The 18,750-nt window shown below is 30.1% G+C and overlaps 4 protein-coding genes across 9 annotated transcripts; 1 reads left to right on the top strand and 3 right to left on the bottom strand.

Annotated features, from left to right (window-relative positions):
* Positions 1–4,453: 4,453 nt before the first annotated feature.
* LOC105255963 (biogenesis of lysosome-related organelles complex 1 subunit 1) lies at positions 4,454–7,092 on the top strand. Of its 5 annotated transcripts, none has more exons than XM_025406158.1 (6): positions 4,454–5,087; positions 5,308–5,394; positions 5,472–5,544; positions 5,635–5,852; positions 5,941–5,988; positions 6,906–7,092. In XM_025406158.1, the coding sequence occupies exons 1-5, from the start codon at positions 5,054–5,056 to the stop codon at positions 5,973–5,975; spliced, it is 447 nt and encodes a 148-aa protein (XP_025261943.1). In that variant the 5' UTR covers positions 4,454–5,053; the 3' UTR covers positions 5,976–5,988; positions 6,906–7,092. The 5 variants fall into 5 exon arrangements, with proteins under 5 accessions (XP_025261943.1, XP_025261946.1, XP_025261944.1 ...); XM_025406161.1 differs by having other exon boundaries at positions 4,454–5,040; positions 5,311–5,394; positions 6,903–7,057; XM_025406159.1 differs by having other exon boundaries at positions 4,454–5,057; positions 6,903–7,057.
* On the bottom strand, positions 6,711–11,471 carry LOC105255962 (SET and MYND domain-containing protein 4). Of its 2 annotated transcripts, XM_025406156.1 has the most exons (7): positions 11,459–11,471; positions 11,003–11,204; positions 10,196–10,868; positions 9,007–9,293; positions 8,643–8,926; positions 7,093–7,573; positions 6,711–6,774 (listed from the first exon to the last, which is right to left on the bottom strand). In XM_025406156.1, the coding sequence occupies exons 2-7, from the start codon at positions 11,187–11,189 to the stop codon at positions 6,767–6,769; spliced, it is 1,920 nt and encodes a 639-aa protein (XP_025261941.1). In that variant the 5' UTR covers positions 11,190–11,204; positions 11,459–11,471; the 3' UTR covers positions 6,711–6,766. The 2 variants fall into 2 exon arrangements, with proteins under 2 accessions (XP_025261941.1, XP_019884562.1); XM_020029003.2 differs by lacking the exon at positions 6,711–6,774 and having other exon boundaries at positions 7,039–7,573.
* Positions 11,472–12,984: 1,513 nt separating this feature from the next.
* On the bottom strand, positions 12,985–14,074 carry LOC112637143 (prefoldin subunit 4). Its single transcript, XM_025406154.1, has 4 exons — positions 13,891–14,074; positions 13,683–13,787; positions 13,397–13,513; positions 12,985–13,167 (listed from the first exon to the last, which is right to left on the bottom strand). The coding sequence occupies exons 1-4, from the start codon at positions 13,930–13,932 to the stop codon at positions 13,012–13,014; spliced, it is 420 nt and encodes a 139-aa protein (XP_025261939.1). The 5' UTR covers positions 13,933–14,074; the 3' UTR covers positions 12,985–13,011.
* A 1,209-nt stretch (positions 14,075–15,283) lies between these two features.
* On the bottom strand, positions 15,284–18,303 carry LOC105257690 (mitochondrial ribonuclease P protein 1 homolog). Its single transcript, XM_025406177.1, has 3 exons — positions 17,323–18,303; positions 16,671–17,235; positions 15,284–15,681 (listed from the first exon to the last, which is right to left on the bottom strand). Exons 1-3 carry the CDS (start codon positions 17,682–17,684, stop codon positions 15,307–15,309), a joined length of 1,302 nt encoding a protein of 433 aa, XP_025261962.1. The 5' UTR covers positions 17,685–18,303; the 3' UTR covers positions 15,284–15,306.
* Positions 18,304–18,750: the final 447 nt, after the last annotated feature.

The raw sequence follows: 18,750 nt of genomic DNA, 5'->3' as shown, positions 1-18,750 counted from the left end.
TAGTCGTTCTGTGCGAGATAATGAAAATAATGATAAAAGAACATAATATTTAAATTTGCATTATCAAAACAGCTTATACATGAATATGTACCCGCAGGCTTAATAGGTCTGAATTGTCCATATTTTAATAGTCGCGATTCCAGCCTCATAAAAAAATTGTGATGTGGCTGTCTTCGCTCTGGATATCTACGTGCATAAATTTTTGCAGTTTTCTGTGCTTTTCGACCGCACATGACATATCTTTACATTACAATTTTTTCTGTGCGTTGACTGAAATTTAAGTTTATGTTATGGAGTTAAGGGGTTATGCCTACTTGGGAAAGGGAAAATTACGTGATTTTCAAGAATTTTTTTGCCGTTTTAATAAGTATTTATTAAAATTTATAAAACACTATCAAAAAGTACATATTTTGTGGTACAGTCCAAATTTTTTTATAAAAAAATATTAAAAAATAAAGGAAATATGACTCTTCACTTACAACGTCCGTTTTTTTACATCACTTGCGGTGACCAAGATATCTTCGGAACGGCTTATCTGAAATCAAAATAAGAGAATATTGCATTAGTATATTGCAATACGAAGGGCCTGAACGAAGGGTTTGGTAAAATTTTGATTTTTACAAAAATAACAATTTTACGAAAAAGTCAATTTTTCGAGGTGAATTGATTTTGGTTATTTTGCAATAAAAAAAAATGTTTAATCGAAATAAAAAATCCTTCGTCCAGGCCCTGCCTATTGTAATAAGCACATAAAATTTGAATTCAATTGGTGCAATAGTTTTTAAGAAACTTTGGTCACCGCAACCGTATTTTTAAAAAAACATAGTTTCGAGATAATCGCGTTTAAAGTTTCAAATCTACGTTTTTCATAGTTAAAACTAATTTTTTTTAACTTACATAGAGTCATCTATTCCAGGGCCATAAAGGGTCCCTTCATCTTCAGCCACCTCCAGAACGTCGAGTTGATGTTGTCTTCGAGCCATCCTTTGCTCTCTAGTAGCTGCTTGTGCGCGCTGCTCGGCAATCATAACACGGATCTCATCTTCTTTTGTAACATATTCGTGGGCATTTCGGCCACAGGGCACGCCTAATGTCTCAAAAATCTTCAGAAGGGCTACGTTACCCTCGTTAAAAATACAGGCAGATGTGTATGCTGCAATTTTAACAGGCAGTGCACCGCCTGGAAGACTCTTCGGGCTGATTTTCCAGATGAATTGATTATAACTTTCGTTATTGTTCTGCGTGAATCCGCCAACACATCTATCAAGCAATTCTCTTTTTGAAAAATCCACGTAGATGGGCTTGATAGTTTCCAAAACATCTGGAGGAAGAGGCTCATACGTGTGCTTGAAATCTGCGATCTCGTTCTTTTTATCTTTGGGCAGCGCTGCGTAAGCTCTCTGCCACTCACACCACGAGTCACTTCCGGGCGGGCATTTTTCGTGATGCGAAGCTTCATCGGTAGAGCTGTAATGATTATATGTTGCCCAAATCGCACTTTCCATTGCTTCGGCCGAATCTGCGTGACGACGAATCGCTAAGCCATAATATACTGCCAATTTATTAATCATTTTTCCGGTCAATTTTCCCTTGCCTCCAAGCCCCTTATTTTTCTTTTTACACTCGCACAACCGAGTGCCCATTCGTTTTTGAACGTGTCCTACACATTCTTTTTTTATTACACCGATTTCTCCGTAAGGTGATGCTTTGAGAATTGCACTAAAAGTTTTGGAATCGCCGTCTCCAATATAATTTATGTATTTGACTCCGTGCAAATTTTCGGAACGTTTGAACATTTCTGTAATGCCATCGACTTCCATTTTTCCTGATGAACCAAGGTGATTGGTTGTACATGAAGATTCATGATCTTTCTTCCATTCTTCATACTCAGCTGTATCTAATTTTTTTGATCACAATTCACACATTTTGCAGTATGAACTTTTTACTTCGATATCTAAAATCTTGCCAATATAATATCCAATCAAGGAAGAAACTCCGAACAGTGAAGTAAATCCGCGTTTCTTCCATGTGCCATGACCAGATACTGTTAAATGATTTTTATTTGGTCCATCAGTTTTCTCTATTTCTTGCTTCGCAGCTAATTTTGTGAAAGAGTCGAAAACAGTTTTGACAGTAGTACATATGTGATCCATGATTTTATCATAAGTACTGTGATGTAAAAATAATGGCATATCCATAAGTCTACAAAATTTAGCACAACCCGCTTGTCCTAAGCCGAGCATTCTCATTGTAAAAATAAATCTTCTATTTACTTCGTATGAATGGTTGATATACGTGCACGAAGAAATGTTTCGCTGCTCACACTTATCACACATTACCGCAATTTTGAAGCCTAGTCCTCGTGTATCTGTTGGTGCAAATTTAATATCACCATCACATGTTTTGCACTTTACGAACTGTGAAAGAGCCGAAAATACTTGTACAAAATTCAAAATTCTGTATTCGACCAAATAATCAAGCGGCACGGTCACTTCTTCACCAAGCTTCATTTTCTTTCGAGACGCACTGAAACTATTCTCATCGGTCTCTGCGGTTTTCGAATTAAAAGATTGCTTCCTTTTTTTTGGTCTTGATTTGCGTGATTTTATAGATGTTCTGTCCTCGCGTGTAACTTTGTGATGATCCCCGGCCATAATTACAATAATTAAAAAAGCGGCAACTTCAGTAAATGCAGAGAAAACGAAATGAGAAAACTTAACGAACTTCTGATGTTGACCAGCTTCATCAGAGGCACTTCCACTGCCTGTCTTTTCCTCGATCTTTCCAATGCTTTCGACGACGTCATTCCGTCCATCCTCATCTCAGATCTTATCGACCTTGGCATGCCTCCAGTCTTGTGTCACTTCATTTATTCCCTTACTCATTCTCGAAATCTCCAATTCGTTTACAACGGAGAAGTATCTGATACTCGTTACACCTACAAAGGTGTCCCCCAAGGCTCAATTCTTAGCCCTATCCTTTTTAACATCTATGTTTCAAAACTCCATAAACATATAGGTAAAGAATGCGAACTGATTCAATTTGCAGACGACATCGTTATCTTTGTCAGCTCTCGTCACATCGACAAGGCCCTGGTGGCGTTGGAAAGCTCGGCGAATCAAGCCTCTAAATACCTCTCCTCCAGAGGTCTTAATGTCTCTCCCGCAAAGACTTCCCTCATAGTTTTTTACCAAGAAACGATCAATCCTTGCAGTTTCTCCATTAACCTTTGCAACACCGTTATTCAATCATCAGACACTCACAAATTCCTTGGAGTTATCCTGGATTACCGCCTCCTTGGTAACCAGCACATACAGATGCTTACTACTCGCTGCTCGAAACTCCTAAACATCATCAACATGTTGAGAGGTACATGGTGGGGAGGGTCTCCCCTCTCCCTCCTACTCATATATAAATCCTTGATCAGAGGATCCATGGAATACGCCTGCCTCTCCTTTCCATATAACAGCTTTTCCTCCTTGCGTCACCTCGAAAGCATACAACTCCGTTCGCTTAGAGCATGCCTAGGCTTGCGCAAAACTACGCCAACTAATGTGGTCCTCGCGGAAGGCGGGGAAGGTCCTTTAAGATTTAGATTTGAATACTTAACCTCCAGATACATTCTCAAAATCTTTGCCCTGGATTCTCATCCCCTTATTGATAAACTTTTTGGACTCCTTTGGTATTCACGTAAAACCCGCAAAACCAACCCCTCGGAAAAATTTTTACTCTTCAAAACATTCAATAAATTTCTCCCCATGAAAACTCATATCAAAAAATTCGACTTCCCGGCACTCTATTCTACAAATTACGACGCACTGACATTCTTTCCTCCTGTCATCATCACTTCTCCAATAGAATCAGAAAACATTAAAAACGCCTCTGTACCGCAACTCATCTTTATGGACATCTATAACGCTTTTATCCATTTTCACACCTGTTTTTACACAGACGCTTCCAAAAATAACCCCGAGGATTACGTAGGATTTGCCATCTACTCTCCGTCACCTCATCTCCAACTAATGTACAGAGTGCAGCCCTACTCCTCCATCTTCTCTGCTGAAGCCCTTGCCATTCTTCACACACTTGAACACATTCATTCAAATTCAATTTCTAAATCAGTCATCTTTACGGACTCCAAAAGCGTCTCAGACGCCCTTCTCTCCATTAACATGGCTCATTCCTATAACTATATCATTTTTTCCATAAAGCAAAAGCTCTACGAAATAAAACTTAACGGTTTAGAAGCCATTATCATATGGATCCCGGCTCACTCAGGCATTCTTGGGAACGAAACTGCAGATTTTTTAGCGAAAAAGGCCGTCTCAGCAGGAAAGCTAACGGACAAGAAACTCCCACATTCAGACTTCTTCTCTATTCCACGAAGAAGATACATCGAATCCTCTTCCAGACTTCTTAAAATCCAGGGGAAAAACAAAGGAGTGTCTTTCTTTGCAACCTTCAATGAAATCACACTGAAACCTTGGTTCCACAAACTCAAACTCGACAGAGAGAGCATTGTTACCTGCTGCAGGTTAAGAAGTGGCCACTACGCACTCAACTACAGCTTACACCGCTGTAATCTGGTTGCAGATCCATCTTGCCAGTGTGGATTCCGGTATCAAGACGCAGACCACATTTTTTGGAGCTGTCCTCTATTCAGCACACAAAGGACTCTCCTCCTCAATCAATTTAGAAGATTCAAGAGCTTGACACAACCTTACAAAATTCGAGAACTACTGGCGGAACCTTCCCCTGGACTTATATGTGCTCTCCTTTCCTTCCTAAAATCCTGTAAATTGCAGATTTAATACCATTATACTTTAATATTACCACCTTCAGTTTATCATAACTACACCTGTTGTTGGCCTGAATCTCACGATCATTTTTCGGAGGTGGCCATTTAAACTTAAAGAAGAAGAAGAAGAAGCTAACTGGCAATTATTGGAACGCGCCTTAAGGATAAAATTATCTATTGTAGACCCGGCCTAAATGTGTTTGAAGTATAGAGGAGGATACGCAAATTTGTTTTAACATATAGTATGAACATTACATGAGTATAATAAATATATTAATTTATTTAATATGTAATTTAATTAAATATTTTAATTCGATATTTATGTAACTCTAATTTTTGTTGAATTTTATGTGTAAATCTTAGATGTTAAAAATTAATTCACATAACTTGATATAAATAAAAGTACATTGTTAAACTAAATGAATAATTACTATAGTTAAAAAATATTAAATTATTATAATAAAAAAAACAATATATAATAAAATGTTTAATGTATATTTAATTTTCAGTAGCAAGAAATATTAAAGTAGCAAAAATGTTATCGACAATTGTGAAAGAACATCAAAACAAGCAAGTAGCGAGAAAAGAAAGACAAGGTAAAACAAAGATAATTTTATGATAAAAACAATTATTATTATTATATCTATATTAAAATGTATCAACAATTCAATAGAACAAAAACGAAAAGAAGCTGTTCAGGCTGCAAGCAATTTGACACAAGCTCTTGTTGATCATTTGAATGTTGGGTAAACAAACTTTTGTTTAGAATTTAATCTATGCAATAATAAGTATAAATATATATATATATAAGAAGAAAATATTTTTTATTGTTACAGAGTGGCTCAAGCATATTTAAATCAAAAGAAATTAGATGCAGAAGCAAAGCAATTGCAACACAGCGCAACCAATTTTGCTAAACAAACACAATTGTGGTTGAACTTAGTAGAGTCTTTTTCGAGCTCTTTAAAGGAGATTGGAGATGCAGAAAATTGGGCACGTAGTATAGAAGGTGATATGAGAACAATAGCCACTGCATTAGAATATTCATATAAAGGTATTAAGTTTAATAACATTTTATGGAACTTCATGTGCTTAATTAATAAGTAAAACATACACGAATAAAATTATTTTGTTATTTTTAGCCACACAAGAGAATCAAAGTGTTGGTAATGTTTGAACACTAAGATGAGGTTTATCATATAATTTTTCAATAATTTCATATATGAAAAAATTAAATTATTCAAGTTCTTGTAATTTAAGATATTAAAGAAACAATATTGTACGTAGCCATTAGACATAACTGTTTAAGTGTTTGAGTTAAAAAAAAAGATTTATTGAATTATTAATAAATAATTTAGAATACGTTATTCATTTTCTTAAAAACTTATATATATTCTTATATATAAGTCAATAAAAAAATATAGATATAAATTTTTTTAAATTTAATATTTACTCAGCATATACTTACATAAGATGTAACAATTTTGAGAAATCTTATATAAAATCAGTTTAAAAATTTTTACATAAATTATTGTAAATCTGGATTTATCAATTAAAGATTGATTGTATTTAAAGTTTAACAATATTAATTATATTATTAGAGTTATTGGTCACCATGTACATCTGATATAGTATCTTCATTCCATGATGAAAACATGTTTATTAATCTGTGATCTAATTTTGAATAATGACTCTTAATTATATATTGCATAAATAAAAACAAACATATAATCTTACTAATCCTAAGTCATATAAAGAGGGAGTTATTATTGTATATATTTAATTTTGTAACTATACATACATTAATTTTGTAACTATAAACTATACATTAATTTTGTAATTATACATATATGTATATTATACTATATAGTGTATCTTGTTTACATAATATTCTAAAAGAAAATTGCTTCTTTTTAAATAAATTGTAGTAGCTTTTATTAGCTATTACATGTCATATTTTTTGACATTTCATGGATCTGAAATATAGAAAAAATTTTTTTTTCTTACATATAGATTTACTTATAATTTATAATAGCATTTCATATAGCAATAAGCTGCAAATTAAAGCAGAAATTAAATAACCACTTCTAAAAAATTATTTCAGTAGAGCTGTTAAGAATTTTATTGCTGCAATAAGGCTACAATAAAAGGAAACAAAGCAATAGGATACATTATGCCAGAAATATTAATTAAGGAAAGCAAACAATGTTAAAGCAGTAAGCAGAGCTATATGTGTGATGACTGCGTTTAAGCATAAAGCACTATACAATTGCAAAATGTTTATTTAAATTTACCCAAATAATAGCTTTTTAAATATTGCTCTGCATGGAGTATCTCCTCACATGGATGTGTATTAACTTCCTTATATAATATATCTAAAACTGCTTTTACCGCCTCGATATCGTACATATTCGCGAGCAATCTTTCTTTGAAAGGCTTCAACTTTTCCACAAGTTGCTTATTTTTGGAAATAGATCCAATATGATTATGTAAAACCTCATTATACATTGGCCAATCGTTTTCACATGCTGGACAATCACAATCGAGGAAATAATCCTGTAATATTTTCTGCTTTCTCTCGAATCGAGGCATGTGTGCGTACACACCACCATAACTCGTGAATATCTGATCTCCGACACGTATTGGTGTCAAAGCACGCGTAATCATTGTAAGTCCTTCGAAATGTCGAAATGTATTTGGTGCACAAGAGTGATTGTATAAACTGTGAGCTATATACAAACCTGAACCTGATACAATTCCTGGTTCTTGTTGTATCTACAAAAAAAATAATACATTACCAAGTAATATAGATATATTCTGACATAAAGATAGGATATACAGGGTGGCCCCGAACGTTTCAGCCAGACTTTGAGATCTTATAGATCAAAAACCTCTGATGAAGGAAGAGCAAAAGCTGAAAAGAAAATGAAGCTAAATAAATTTCTTGAAAAAAACGTTAAAAATAAAAATCTTTTTCTTTTATGAAAATAAATTTTTTTTTAACTAACTTTTATTTTATTTTCATAAAAGAAAAAGATTTTTATTTTTTATTTTTTATCGTTTTTTTCAAGAAATTTATTTAGTTTCATTTTCTTTTCATCTTTTGTTCTTCCTTCATCAGAGGTTTTGAGCGATAACTTCTTAAGGAAGCATTTTTCAATCCATGTTTATAGAAAATTTTTTGTTCAGAATTAAATTCTATAAGATCTCAAAGTGTGGCTGAAACGTTCGGGGCCACCCTGTATAAAAAAACATATGTGGCTTTGACAACTTAATATTGAGGTGATAACATGAGGTATAAATGGGTGTTTTCCAGCTAATATGTATTAAATTACACTGTATAAAATTTTTGTTGGAATGATTGAATTAATTTCTGAAAATATTATCAGAATGCATTATATTCTTTATGTTCACTGTTGTTAATAATCAATATTACAAGTATTGCTGTATTGTTGTCCCGAATACTTATACATATTTTTTTTCAATAAAACAAAGAAAGCATTTAAAAAGAATATATATAAAATATATCGTCATTACAATAATAAAAAATAAAGAGGAATTCTAATAATCTATACTTATAAAATTAAATTCTAATAATTTACACTAATAAAATTAAGTTTATTTCAAATATATTTTTGTAAATATTATTGTAATATTTGATAGTAGAAGATTAACACATTTGTATTTAGTTTTTATGTCAAGCAGTATGACACTGTATCATAATTAAAACAAATTAAAACTTTGTATAAAATACAGTGTTACACTGTGTCTTCTACTTCTATGTCTCTTGGGAAACTTCCAATATGTGTATGTTAGAATATAATTATTAAAATATATCACTTACTGAAAAGCAATTAGAAGACATTATTACACAGGCACGAAACATTATACTGGCACAGAATTTAAGTTCGGAAAACTCGCTGATATCCTTCAAGTCATCGATCTCGTATTTCTTAGAGAAAAATTTCGTCTGCGTAGCTAAAAGAATTACCGCGAGAGCTGAAATACAAGCAAATGCGCTAATTCCGATTAACGGTCTTGTAGTCATATTAGTTGCCAGGCTCAATGCAGATCGTGCGCTAAAACTGTCTAATATTGCAGTATCTGTAAATCCTGCTGTTCTATTATCTAAAATAAAAAAAATAAAAAATCCATTATAACGATTAAATTACACATATACTAATAATTTTTATATTACAGACATGTACCTGGATTAGATTCCGCGATTTTCATATCCTGCTCCAATTCTTTAATTTTAATTCCATTTTCCGTTACTACAATTAACAATCGTATAATCTTCGAAATCATTCTTATTTTATCTTTATCAACATTAAGCAAATTGGTTAATAATTTTAAAATTGGACATTCTGTTTTATGGCACGCCTCCCATCCCAGTTTCCTACATTTTTCAGAACAATATTGAGCTATTGGACATTTTGCACATGGTATTAAATTGTAGCTTTTCGATAGACAATAGTGGCAATGCGTATAATATCTATAACAAGTAATGAAGATACGAAAATACATGTATATTTATATGTATTAATATATGTATGTATATACAGGGTGTATAAAAAGTACCGGGACAGTGAAATATCTCGAAAACTAAGCATTTCAGAAAAAAATGTTTCAGATAAAAGTTGTAGGATTTCAAAAGATCTATTTACTGGCGCTATGAGTTTAACCTTGGGCGGCGTTGCCAAGATCAGCAAGGTCACCTAGAATTTTTTGAATGAGACCCCCTATTTTTTATTGCATATTCTTGTAGCCCTTCTTCAGACCTTTTCAAAACACTATAATTAAGTTAGTTTTCATTAAGTACTTTCCGAGTTATGAGGCTTGAAATCATTTCTTAATTTTACATAATTTTATAAAAAATATATAATTACATATTTTTTTCTTTGAAACAACTATGTGTTTTCTTTACACCAATTGATTCCTCTCATTATTTTGTACATAAAAGTATTAAAGTAAAGTAATCGAAAAATGAATATTTTACAAGATATTTTACAGTTTATGTAAATAATAATAATATCTTGTAAAATTAAGAAATAATTTCAAGCCTCATAACTCAGAAAGTACTTAATGAAAACTAACTTAATTATAGTGTTTTGGAAAGTTCTCGAGATAAGCTACAAGAATATGCAATAAAAAATAGGGAATCCCATTTAAAAAATTCTAGGTGACCTTGCTCTGACCTTGGCGACGCCACCCAAAGTTAAACTCATAGCGTCAGTAAATAGATTTTTTGAAATCCTACAACCTTTATCTGAAACATTTTTTTCTGAAATGCTTAGTTTTCGAGATATTTCACCGTTCCGGTACTTTTTATACACCCTGTATAATATTCTTACAATAAGTAAAAAAATAAGTATGCCGCTCAAGTTTATTTCTCACCGTTCTTCATAGATTACATGTGCATAAGGATCCTCGATGCTGATTATATCACCAGGTTGAAATTCCCGTGTTGCTATGTAATGTCTACCATATCTTTCAGAGAAAGATATTGTCACACCATCACTAATGGCAGGGACTTCCTGACTTGGACCATACGTTAACTTGGAAAAATCATCGTTCTGTAAATATCTCGGTTTCTGTGGTAAGATTTTTGTTGTATAATAGAGGTAATTTTCCTCAACCATCGCATTTTGTTTTTTGGAAACATCAATCCACTGATCTTTCTTTATTGTTGTTTTATTCTCAATATATTCAACGTTTTCTTTTGGTTTCATATCAGACTTTTTGACACTTTCACCATGTAGATAGGTTTTATCCATATCATTTTGATCTATATTGATACCCTCTGAATCTATTTGCAACAACTTTTTTATTTCAATTATTGCTTTATCTCCTCTTTCCTTCAAGTTCTTCTGCTTCTCTTTTGGATATCCATGATGTAAAGCTGCATCAATATCTATTAGACATTCTTTATACAATTTTTTCCTGTATAAAGCAGCAGATCGATTTGCATGCGCATAAGCCATAAGTTCATTATTGTTAGCATATGCTAAACTTAGAGTATAACATTCTATAGCTTCCAAATCATCGCCCATTACAAAATGTTGATTACCTGATGTGTTTTGGAGTTAAAAAACAGTAATTATACATACACATTATTATACATTATATATATCTAGAAAAAACAGTAATTATATTATACATACACATTATTATACATTATATATCTAGAAAAAATATAAGTACCTTGTTCCCTATATCTAATAGAATCCTCTTCATTTTTCATTACAGCATGCAAAGAAGGCATTTGTGATCTGATCATATTTTGAAGGATGTGTCCTACAAGAGCTTCACATTCTTTTTGTAATCCATATCCAACATGAGATTTATTATTTTGCTGGAGGATTAATACAAGTTCCTTTGCTATCTCCATTATCTATATGTAATCCTTAAAAGATATCATTATACTTGAAAAATATTACAGAAATATACATAATACTAAAAATCAATTAGACATACTCTCTTTTCATATTTTCTCCTTTTTTTGTGTTTTAGATTTACAATTTACATACATTTTAATAAATATGTGTATATATTTAATAAAAAATCTCTTCAGTATATTTTATAAAAACTTATTTAGATTTTTACTTATAATGCCTCAGACTTTGTGTGTTGTTTATATGCGTATATATATATACTTACCACTGAAATTTTTAATTTCTTTTATATTTATAATATGTTAAAATTATTATATATATAAATATTAATCTTTTATATGTACATATACATACAAAAAATTTAATATATATAAATATATATATATGAATATTATAATTATTATTTTATATAAACCACAACACGTTTAGAACTATCCTTAAACAACAACCAAATGACAACCATTAGATAGAATGTACCGAGAGCATTGAAGCTGGTAGGTGAAACTAAATTTACCTCAAGCCAGACGACAAAAAAAGACTATGCTGTGCAGGAATAATTCGAGTATTCATTGTACATTCATGAACTGACTAAAAAGATACTAATAGATAATTAAAAAGTTTTTATATAATATAAAATGCACTACGGCCATATATTATTATCTGTGATTATTATTCTACTTTCTTCCTTATATGCATTTGATTTAATTTAAATAGAGTTTAATAGAAAAAATGTATAAATATAGATTACTGGATAATTAAATTATAATTTGTCGGCGCTCTTCAAATTTTTAAAGGCCGCGTTTTTTTTCTAAATTTACATAACATAACGTCTTGATGCAGTTATTAATACATGTAAGAAAATAATATTAATAAGGAAACACAAAGTAGTAAAACGAGTATTAAAAAAAAATATTTTTTTACTTATTTTCTTATTAAATATATAATAAAATATTTATAATATCATGTGATTCTATATAATCAGCATAACATTATCATACAATTAAACTTGTTATTATTGCAATATTGTATATGGTTAACAATCTTTCAGATAATGCATAATACTTAATTTATTATAAAAAAAACTTCTAAACAATTTATTTGTCAAATATAAAATAAAGTAAAAAATTTCATCCAATACATTTTCGATCAAGTTTGTACTGCTAATAAGAGCAATTTGGCAAATATCCAAACTTTAGTTCCATCCTATGCAATATTTAGCTTACGTTACTTAATCTTCAGCCTCACTGGCAATTTCAGTTAATCAACTTTAATTATGCTGATTAGTCTTATTACTAACCAGATTTGGAATCCTGTAAAATCTATTATTGTGAAATAATGCAAAAGTATTATAGTGTTAAAATATATCAACTAAAAAAGAATCTTAGACGCTAAATTAAAAAGCTCTATCATATTGCATTATATTTGCACTTATAGATATGTTGATGTAAAATTTTTCTCTAAGCTATTCTTCATCATAGTAATAATAACAGTATATATTTTATAAATTGTATGTATATCAATTGCAATATGTGTGCATATATGCATGCACAAATATTTATATATAACATTTGTATATTTGCTGTATATTTCAAAAATATTTATTTAGGAGATATTCACTAATAAATTTTATTCAGAAATAGGATATTTCTTAGGAGAAATTGCATCATATTTAGATAATGTAACAACAATGTAACTTAAACTTTATTTATTTATCAATAATTTTAATAGAAATTGCAATGGCAAATGATAATAATACAATGTAGATAATTTCTTTAATATTATATTAAATATATAATAATAAATTCATTACTGAAAAGATTAATCGGATTCTTCTGATTCCAAATTTATACGGCTACCAAACTTTGCATATAATTGTGTTTTTAATTCGCTCATGATAGTCTTCAACTCTGTACATTTGCTTTCCAAATTTGCAATTTCTGATTTTTTCTTATTCTTAGCATCTTCCAAACAATTCTAAGAATAGAAAAATTACTATTAATATTAATATTGATATTGAATAATATTGATTATTGATAATAATTCTAACATAACGATAAGAAAGAAAGATAACAATACATCAAACCAAAAAAGTGTTATAAAAAGTTGTATAGTTTTTAAGAAATTTAAGTAAAATATTTAACATTTTTCTTATCACAGATATATAGAATTATAATTGGTACTTTTATATAACATATATAATTACCTGTGTCTTTTCGAGACATTGATAAACAAATACTTCTCCAATATAATATGGTATTTTTACATCATCATCCATAAGAGTCAATTCGTCAGAAGCATCTTCCAAATTTTTCAATTCATTCTAAAAATTTTAAATAATTAATTATTGTTATATATATAAATATAATATATATATATATATATATATATATTAGAATTTAATCTAAAATCTTGTATGACCAAATAAGGCATGATTAACAGTGTAATCAAAGAATTTAATTTGAGTTTTTTAATTCTTTCAATCAAATTACCTGCTTAATTTTAAGCTCTTCTTTATAGTCCTCCAACTTTGCATTTTGTCTTGCAAATTTATTAATTTTTTGTTGCTCTTCGTAAGTAATATGAACATCAGAATCCTACAACACCACACAAAATAAATTAGATCATAAATATATGAAAAATTTGATACCAATTTTATATATTTGATTTTTTTCCTTTTAATATTTCATATTAGTTTACCGGCTGAAATCCACCTTGATTGCTTTTTCCTCCCTTCGCCATATTTTAATATTTTTCTACGATTTGTATAATTTTTGCATCAAAATAACTGTTGAAATAAGTGGCGAGGTTGAGTTCGAAAACCCCGTAAGTGTAATTTCACGAACGTTGATAACGCCATCTGAAATTTTCTGTCAAACAATGGAAATCAAATGGCATCCTTTTACATGATATCTGATGGTATGAAAGAGTAGTATCCATATTATAGACGCAGAAAATTTTTATTTATATTTCCTATTATTATTTTCTACGTGATTTTATAATTCTTTATTTTTTAATTCTTATTTCTTAATTTTTTTTAAATTTTTATTTCTTCCTAATTTTTTATTTTTATTTTCTATATATGATCCAGATCACAGCAAACACAGAATATTGCAGCAATATTGCGGCAATATTACAACATTGCAACAATGTTGCCGCAATGTAGCTGCAATATTTTGGTTTGCTGGGGATGAATTTGCATACTCTTGTATATTGTATTATATAAGAAAATAAATTATATATCAAATACAAAAAAATGACATTATTGTATCTTTTACACATACGCATGATTAATTTTTCTGTGCAAATTTGTCTTAATTTAAAACTTTTACTTTTTCATTAACAAAGTTAAGTGTTTAATAGGATAGGTAAATAGAATATATCACCATTTATTTCTTGTCAAGTATATAAAGAATATCTCATCATTATTTATTTCCTATCAAGTATATAAAGATATTAAAATTTAAAAGATTTAATGTCTATATTTAAGGATAAGCTAAAGACAGAAAAAAAGAGATATTTTATATGAATCATTCGTGAGTTTATACATTTGAAAATTTAAATTAAAAAAAAAATTATACATATACATATATACATATACATATATATATATATATATATATGTATACAAAAAAATGACATTATTGTATCTTACATCGTACCTAAGGTCCGAATATAATGTGTATAATTAAAGCAAATTAATAGCTGAAATTATGTAGTATGGATTTATCATTATTATTATTAAAGCTACATATTTTTTATTATTATTATTATTATTATTATTATTATTATTATTATAATACATATTATATTCGATACGATCGATTCAAATAATTGACATTTATGTACCAATCAATTTATTATACAGTCGATAATCTCTCGCATGATAAAAAGATTGACACAAGCATTAAAATTCACTCTGTATATATACAGTAACAGTTTCTTTTTATCCATTTGTTTAGATATATACACAAACTCAAAAAATTTACATCAAATATTGTAATATACTGCAGTTCTAAACTTAATGTCAATTTTGGTAAAGGAACAATATAATGAAAATAATTAAGAAATAATTATTTATTTATTATTAATTTACTAATTTTTATTTATTATGTATCAGTTATGTTTATTGGCCTTTCTACTGGCAAATGTAAAATCTGTTTGCCTCTCAGAGAGAGAATCTGAATTCAAAATATTTCTTTCAGCTCTTCCAGATCTGTCAGTTTTTGCTTCTTTCTTGTGTAAAACTCTCTCCAATTTTAATCGTAACATATGTTCTCTGGCAGATTTCAATTTCCTAGTTGGTACATACTGTAATGCTTCCTTCCAATCTTTTGTATGTCTTAACTGTAATAATATATCCATCATTTGATTGATCGTTAAACTCTTTCCTGAACTAGTACCCCAAGGAAGATAATTTTCCAAAGGCAACTTGGCCATCTGTATACCTTCTTTCTTAGCTTTTGCCAAAGATAAAGGTTGTTGATTTTGCTAAATAAATAAAAAATTAATTTAATATATATAAACATAATATATAAGAATATACAGGGTGTGCCAAAAGTCTGGATACACCTAAATATCTCACAAACGCTGCATTTTAGAAAAAAATGTTTCAGGCAAAAGTTGTTTGGTTTCGAGGGGACCATAAGATGATACCATTGGTTTGATCTTGAAGAGTCATTTGAAGGTCACGCAAAGGTCACTTCAATTTTTTAAAATGGAACATCCTATATATTTTTATATATTCTTGTAGCTCAACTCGAGATCTTTCCAAAACACTATAATAAAGTATTTCTTCACCGAATACTTTTCGAGTTATGAGGCTTGAAATAATTTCTTAATTTTACATAAACCATAAAATATCTAGTAAAATATTCATTTTTCAATTGTCTTACCTTAATACTTTCATGTACAAAATAATAAGAGGAATCAATTGATGTAAAGAAAACATACAGTTGTTTTTAAGAAAAAATATGGAATTTGCAATCAACAATTCCATTTTTCTTAAAAACAACTGTATGTTTTCTTTACACCAATTAATTTCTCTCATTATTTTGTACATAAAAGTATTAAGGTAAGATAATCGAAAAACGAATATTTTACTAGATATTTTATCGTTTATGTAAAATTAAGAAATTATTTCAAGCCTCATAACTCGAAAAGTATTCAATGAAGAAATACTTTATTATAGTGTTTTGGAAAGATCTCGAGATGTGCTACAAGAATATATAAAAATATATAGGGTATTCCATTTTAAATAATTGAAATGATCTTCGCGTGACCTTCAAATGACTCTTCACGGTTAAACCAATGATACCATCTTATGGCCCCCTCGAAACCAAATAACTTTTGCCTGGAACATTTTTTTCTAAAATGCACCGTTTGTGAGATATTTAGGTGTATCCAGACCTTTGGCGCACCCTGTATATGATGTGTATACACAAGTATGTGTGTGTATAAATAACATTTTATCAATTTACCTTGTCTACTATTGCTCCAAGGATATATACCATTTCCGGATTGTATTCAGTCATATTTACTTTACAATGTGGAGTAAGATATATTAATTGATTTTTCGGAAATAAATCTAAATAAGATTGAGATGTTACAGTTAATGGACAATCATCATCCAGTAAATTAGGCATAAAGCTATTGCACTGCTGCAAAAGTGATCCTGCTTCATTCATATTACAAAAATAGAGAGACATAGGATTTATATGAACACGATTGGCGGCAAATGATAGAGTCAGCTGTTTAGCGCAAGCATGTATCTCACGCGGACTCATATATTCCTCATAGCCGCAATCAAATACAATTTTTGGTTCAAACATCATAGCCCGAAATACTCTGCTATTATAATAGCGATTCATGGTTGATTCGTATATACGTAGAAATAATGTATTATATGAAAGTCCATATTTCATTTCACCAGTATCTTCAATTTGTTCTGCTTTCTTAGCAAGCGCTTCAGTTTTCTTCAATTCTTTTTTCGCCTTTTGACTTAACGCAGTCATTTCATTCAACCACAAAAACTTGAGATACCTTCTATACAATATTGAAAAAAGAAATATTATTAATTACAAGACATTCATATTTAATGTTATAAAGATATCTTCGGAAAAAAATGCTTACTTTCTTTGTGTCTTGGTCGTTGTTTTTAGTAACGTCAACCAGTCTCTTGGCTCAATTTTCTCAGGTACCTTTTCAGCATTGTGTCGCAGAACGTCAATCTCCAATTTTAATATTTCAAAAACTTTCTTGTTTTCAGGATTGGATAAAAATTCGTCAAATTCCTGTTGTATTTTTTCTTTTATATTAATATTTGTTCGATCTATCTGTTGGATCGTAGCTTGACAATAGGATCGTTTACTCCAATGAATATTTACACGACTATCTATCATACGTGATAAAATATTTTCGTGAACCGATTGTGTTAAAAATGTTCTATGAAATTTTACTGAGACAATTAGACATCTTCTCATATAACTATACATTTTAGAAATGTAATATTTCGTAGCATGAGAAAATGTTACTGTTGTCACCAACGAGATATTGGGTGCTTTCCAGCTATGGTAACACAGTGATACACTGTGTGACACAGTGTTACACAGGGCCTGTTCTTTTTAGCTGCACTATTGCACTAGTGCAATTAGTTAGAGTGAAAGAAAGTATGTTTGTCTCTTTCCAACTTACTGCACTAGTGCAGCAGTGCAACTAAAAAGAACAAACCCACAGTGTCGACTTGTAGCTGGAACGCTTTTTAGCTATTTTATTTTGCCACTAGAGTGCAGGGCAGTCACTTTTAATAGTTGTCACTAGGTCTAAATTTTCAGAACGTTCCCACACAACATTATGTCGTCTTAAAGACGTCTAGATGTCTTTAAGTCGTCTTTTAGATGTCTTTTGGACGCAATATCACGCAATACCATTCTTAAAAAAATTAATGATACCAAATATGAAATGTTATGTTGGCACTCACTGGGGTGCTACAAAACGACGACACAGGCGAACACAGCATTTTTGCTGTGTACGATTGTGTCGACTTGTGTCGTAGTTGGAAAGCACCTGTGTCGACACTGTAGCGACACGGTGTCGCCTGTGTTGCTTGCTGGAAAGCACCCATTATTAAAGACTGATATAGTGTGTTCGAAAATATGTTTGGTTGGTGTTGGGAAAAAAGATAAAGTTGGCAGTATTGAAAACTCCCAGTGCTGCGTTTCGTTTCTCCCACTGGGATCATTAAGATTGTATTGTATCGTATGTACAATATATAAAAGTGTTGCAATTATATTAATTATTATTATAGAACAATATATTTTACTCGAAAACATCATTTTTGAATCTTCGAGTAGTTCTTCTTCAGATGATGATAATAATGAAGAATTACAAAATATTTGATTTGAAAATAGAGGTAATAACAATAGAGATGAAAGGAAAATAGTATCAAAAATAACAGATTATTTGGAAAATGTTGTTACCAGATATACAAATATTAAATTTAAATCACATTTTAGGTAAATTATGTCACTTTATTATAATTATAGCATTATTAATATAAAA

Source organism: Camponotus floridanus, unplaced genomic scaffold, assembly GCF_003227725.1.
Source record: "Camponotus floridanus strain SB8 unplaced genomic scaffold, Cflo_v7.5 scaffold134, whole genome shotgun sequence".
In the NCBI taxonomy this organism is placed as follows: Eukaryota; Metazoa; Arthropoda; class Insecta; order Hymenoptera; family Formicidae; genus Camponotus; species Camponotus floridanus.
This window is presented reverse-complemented; position numbering and strand designations above follow the sequence as displayed.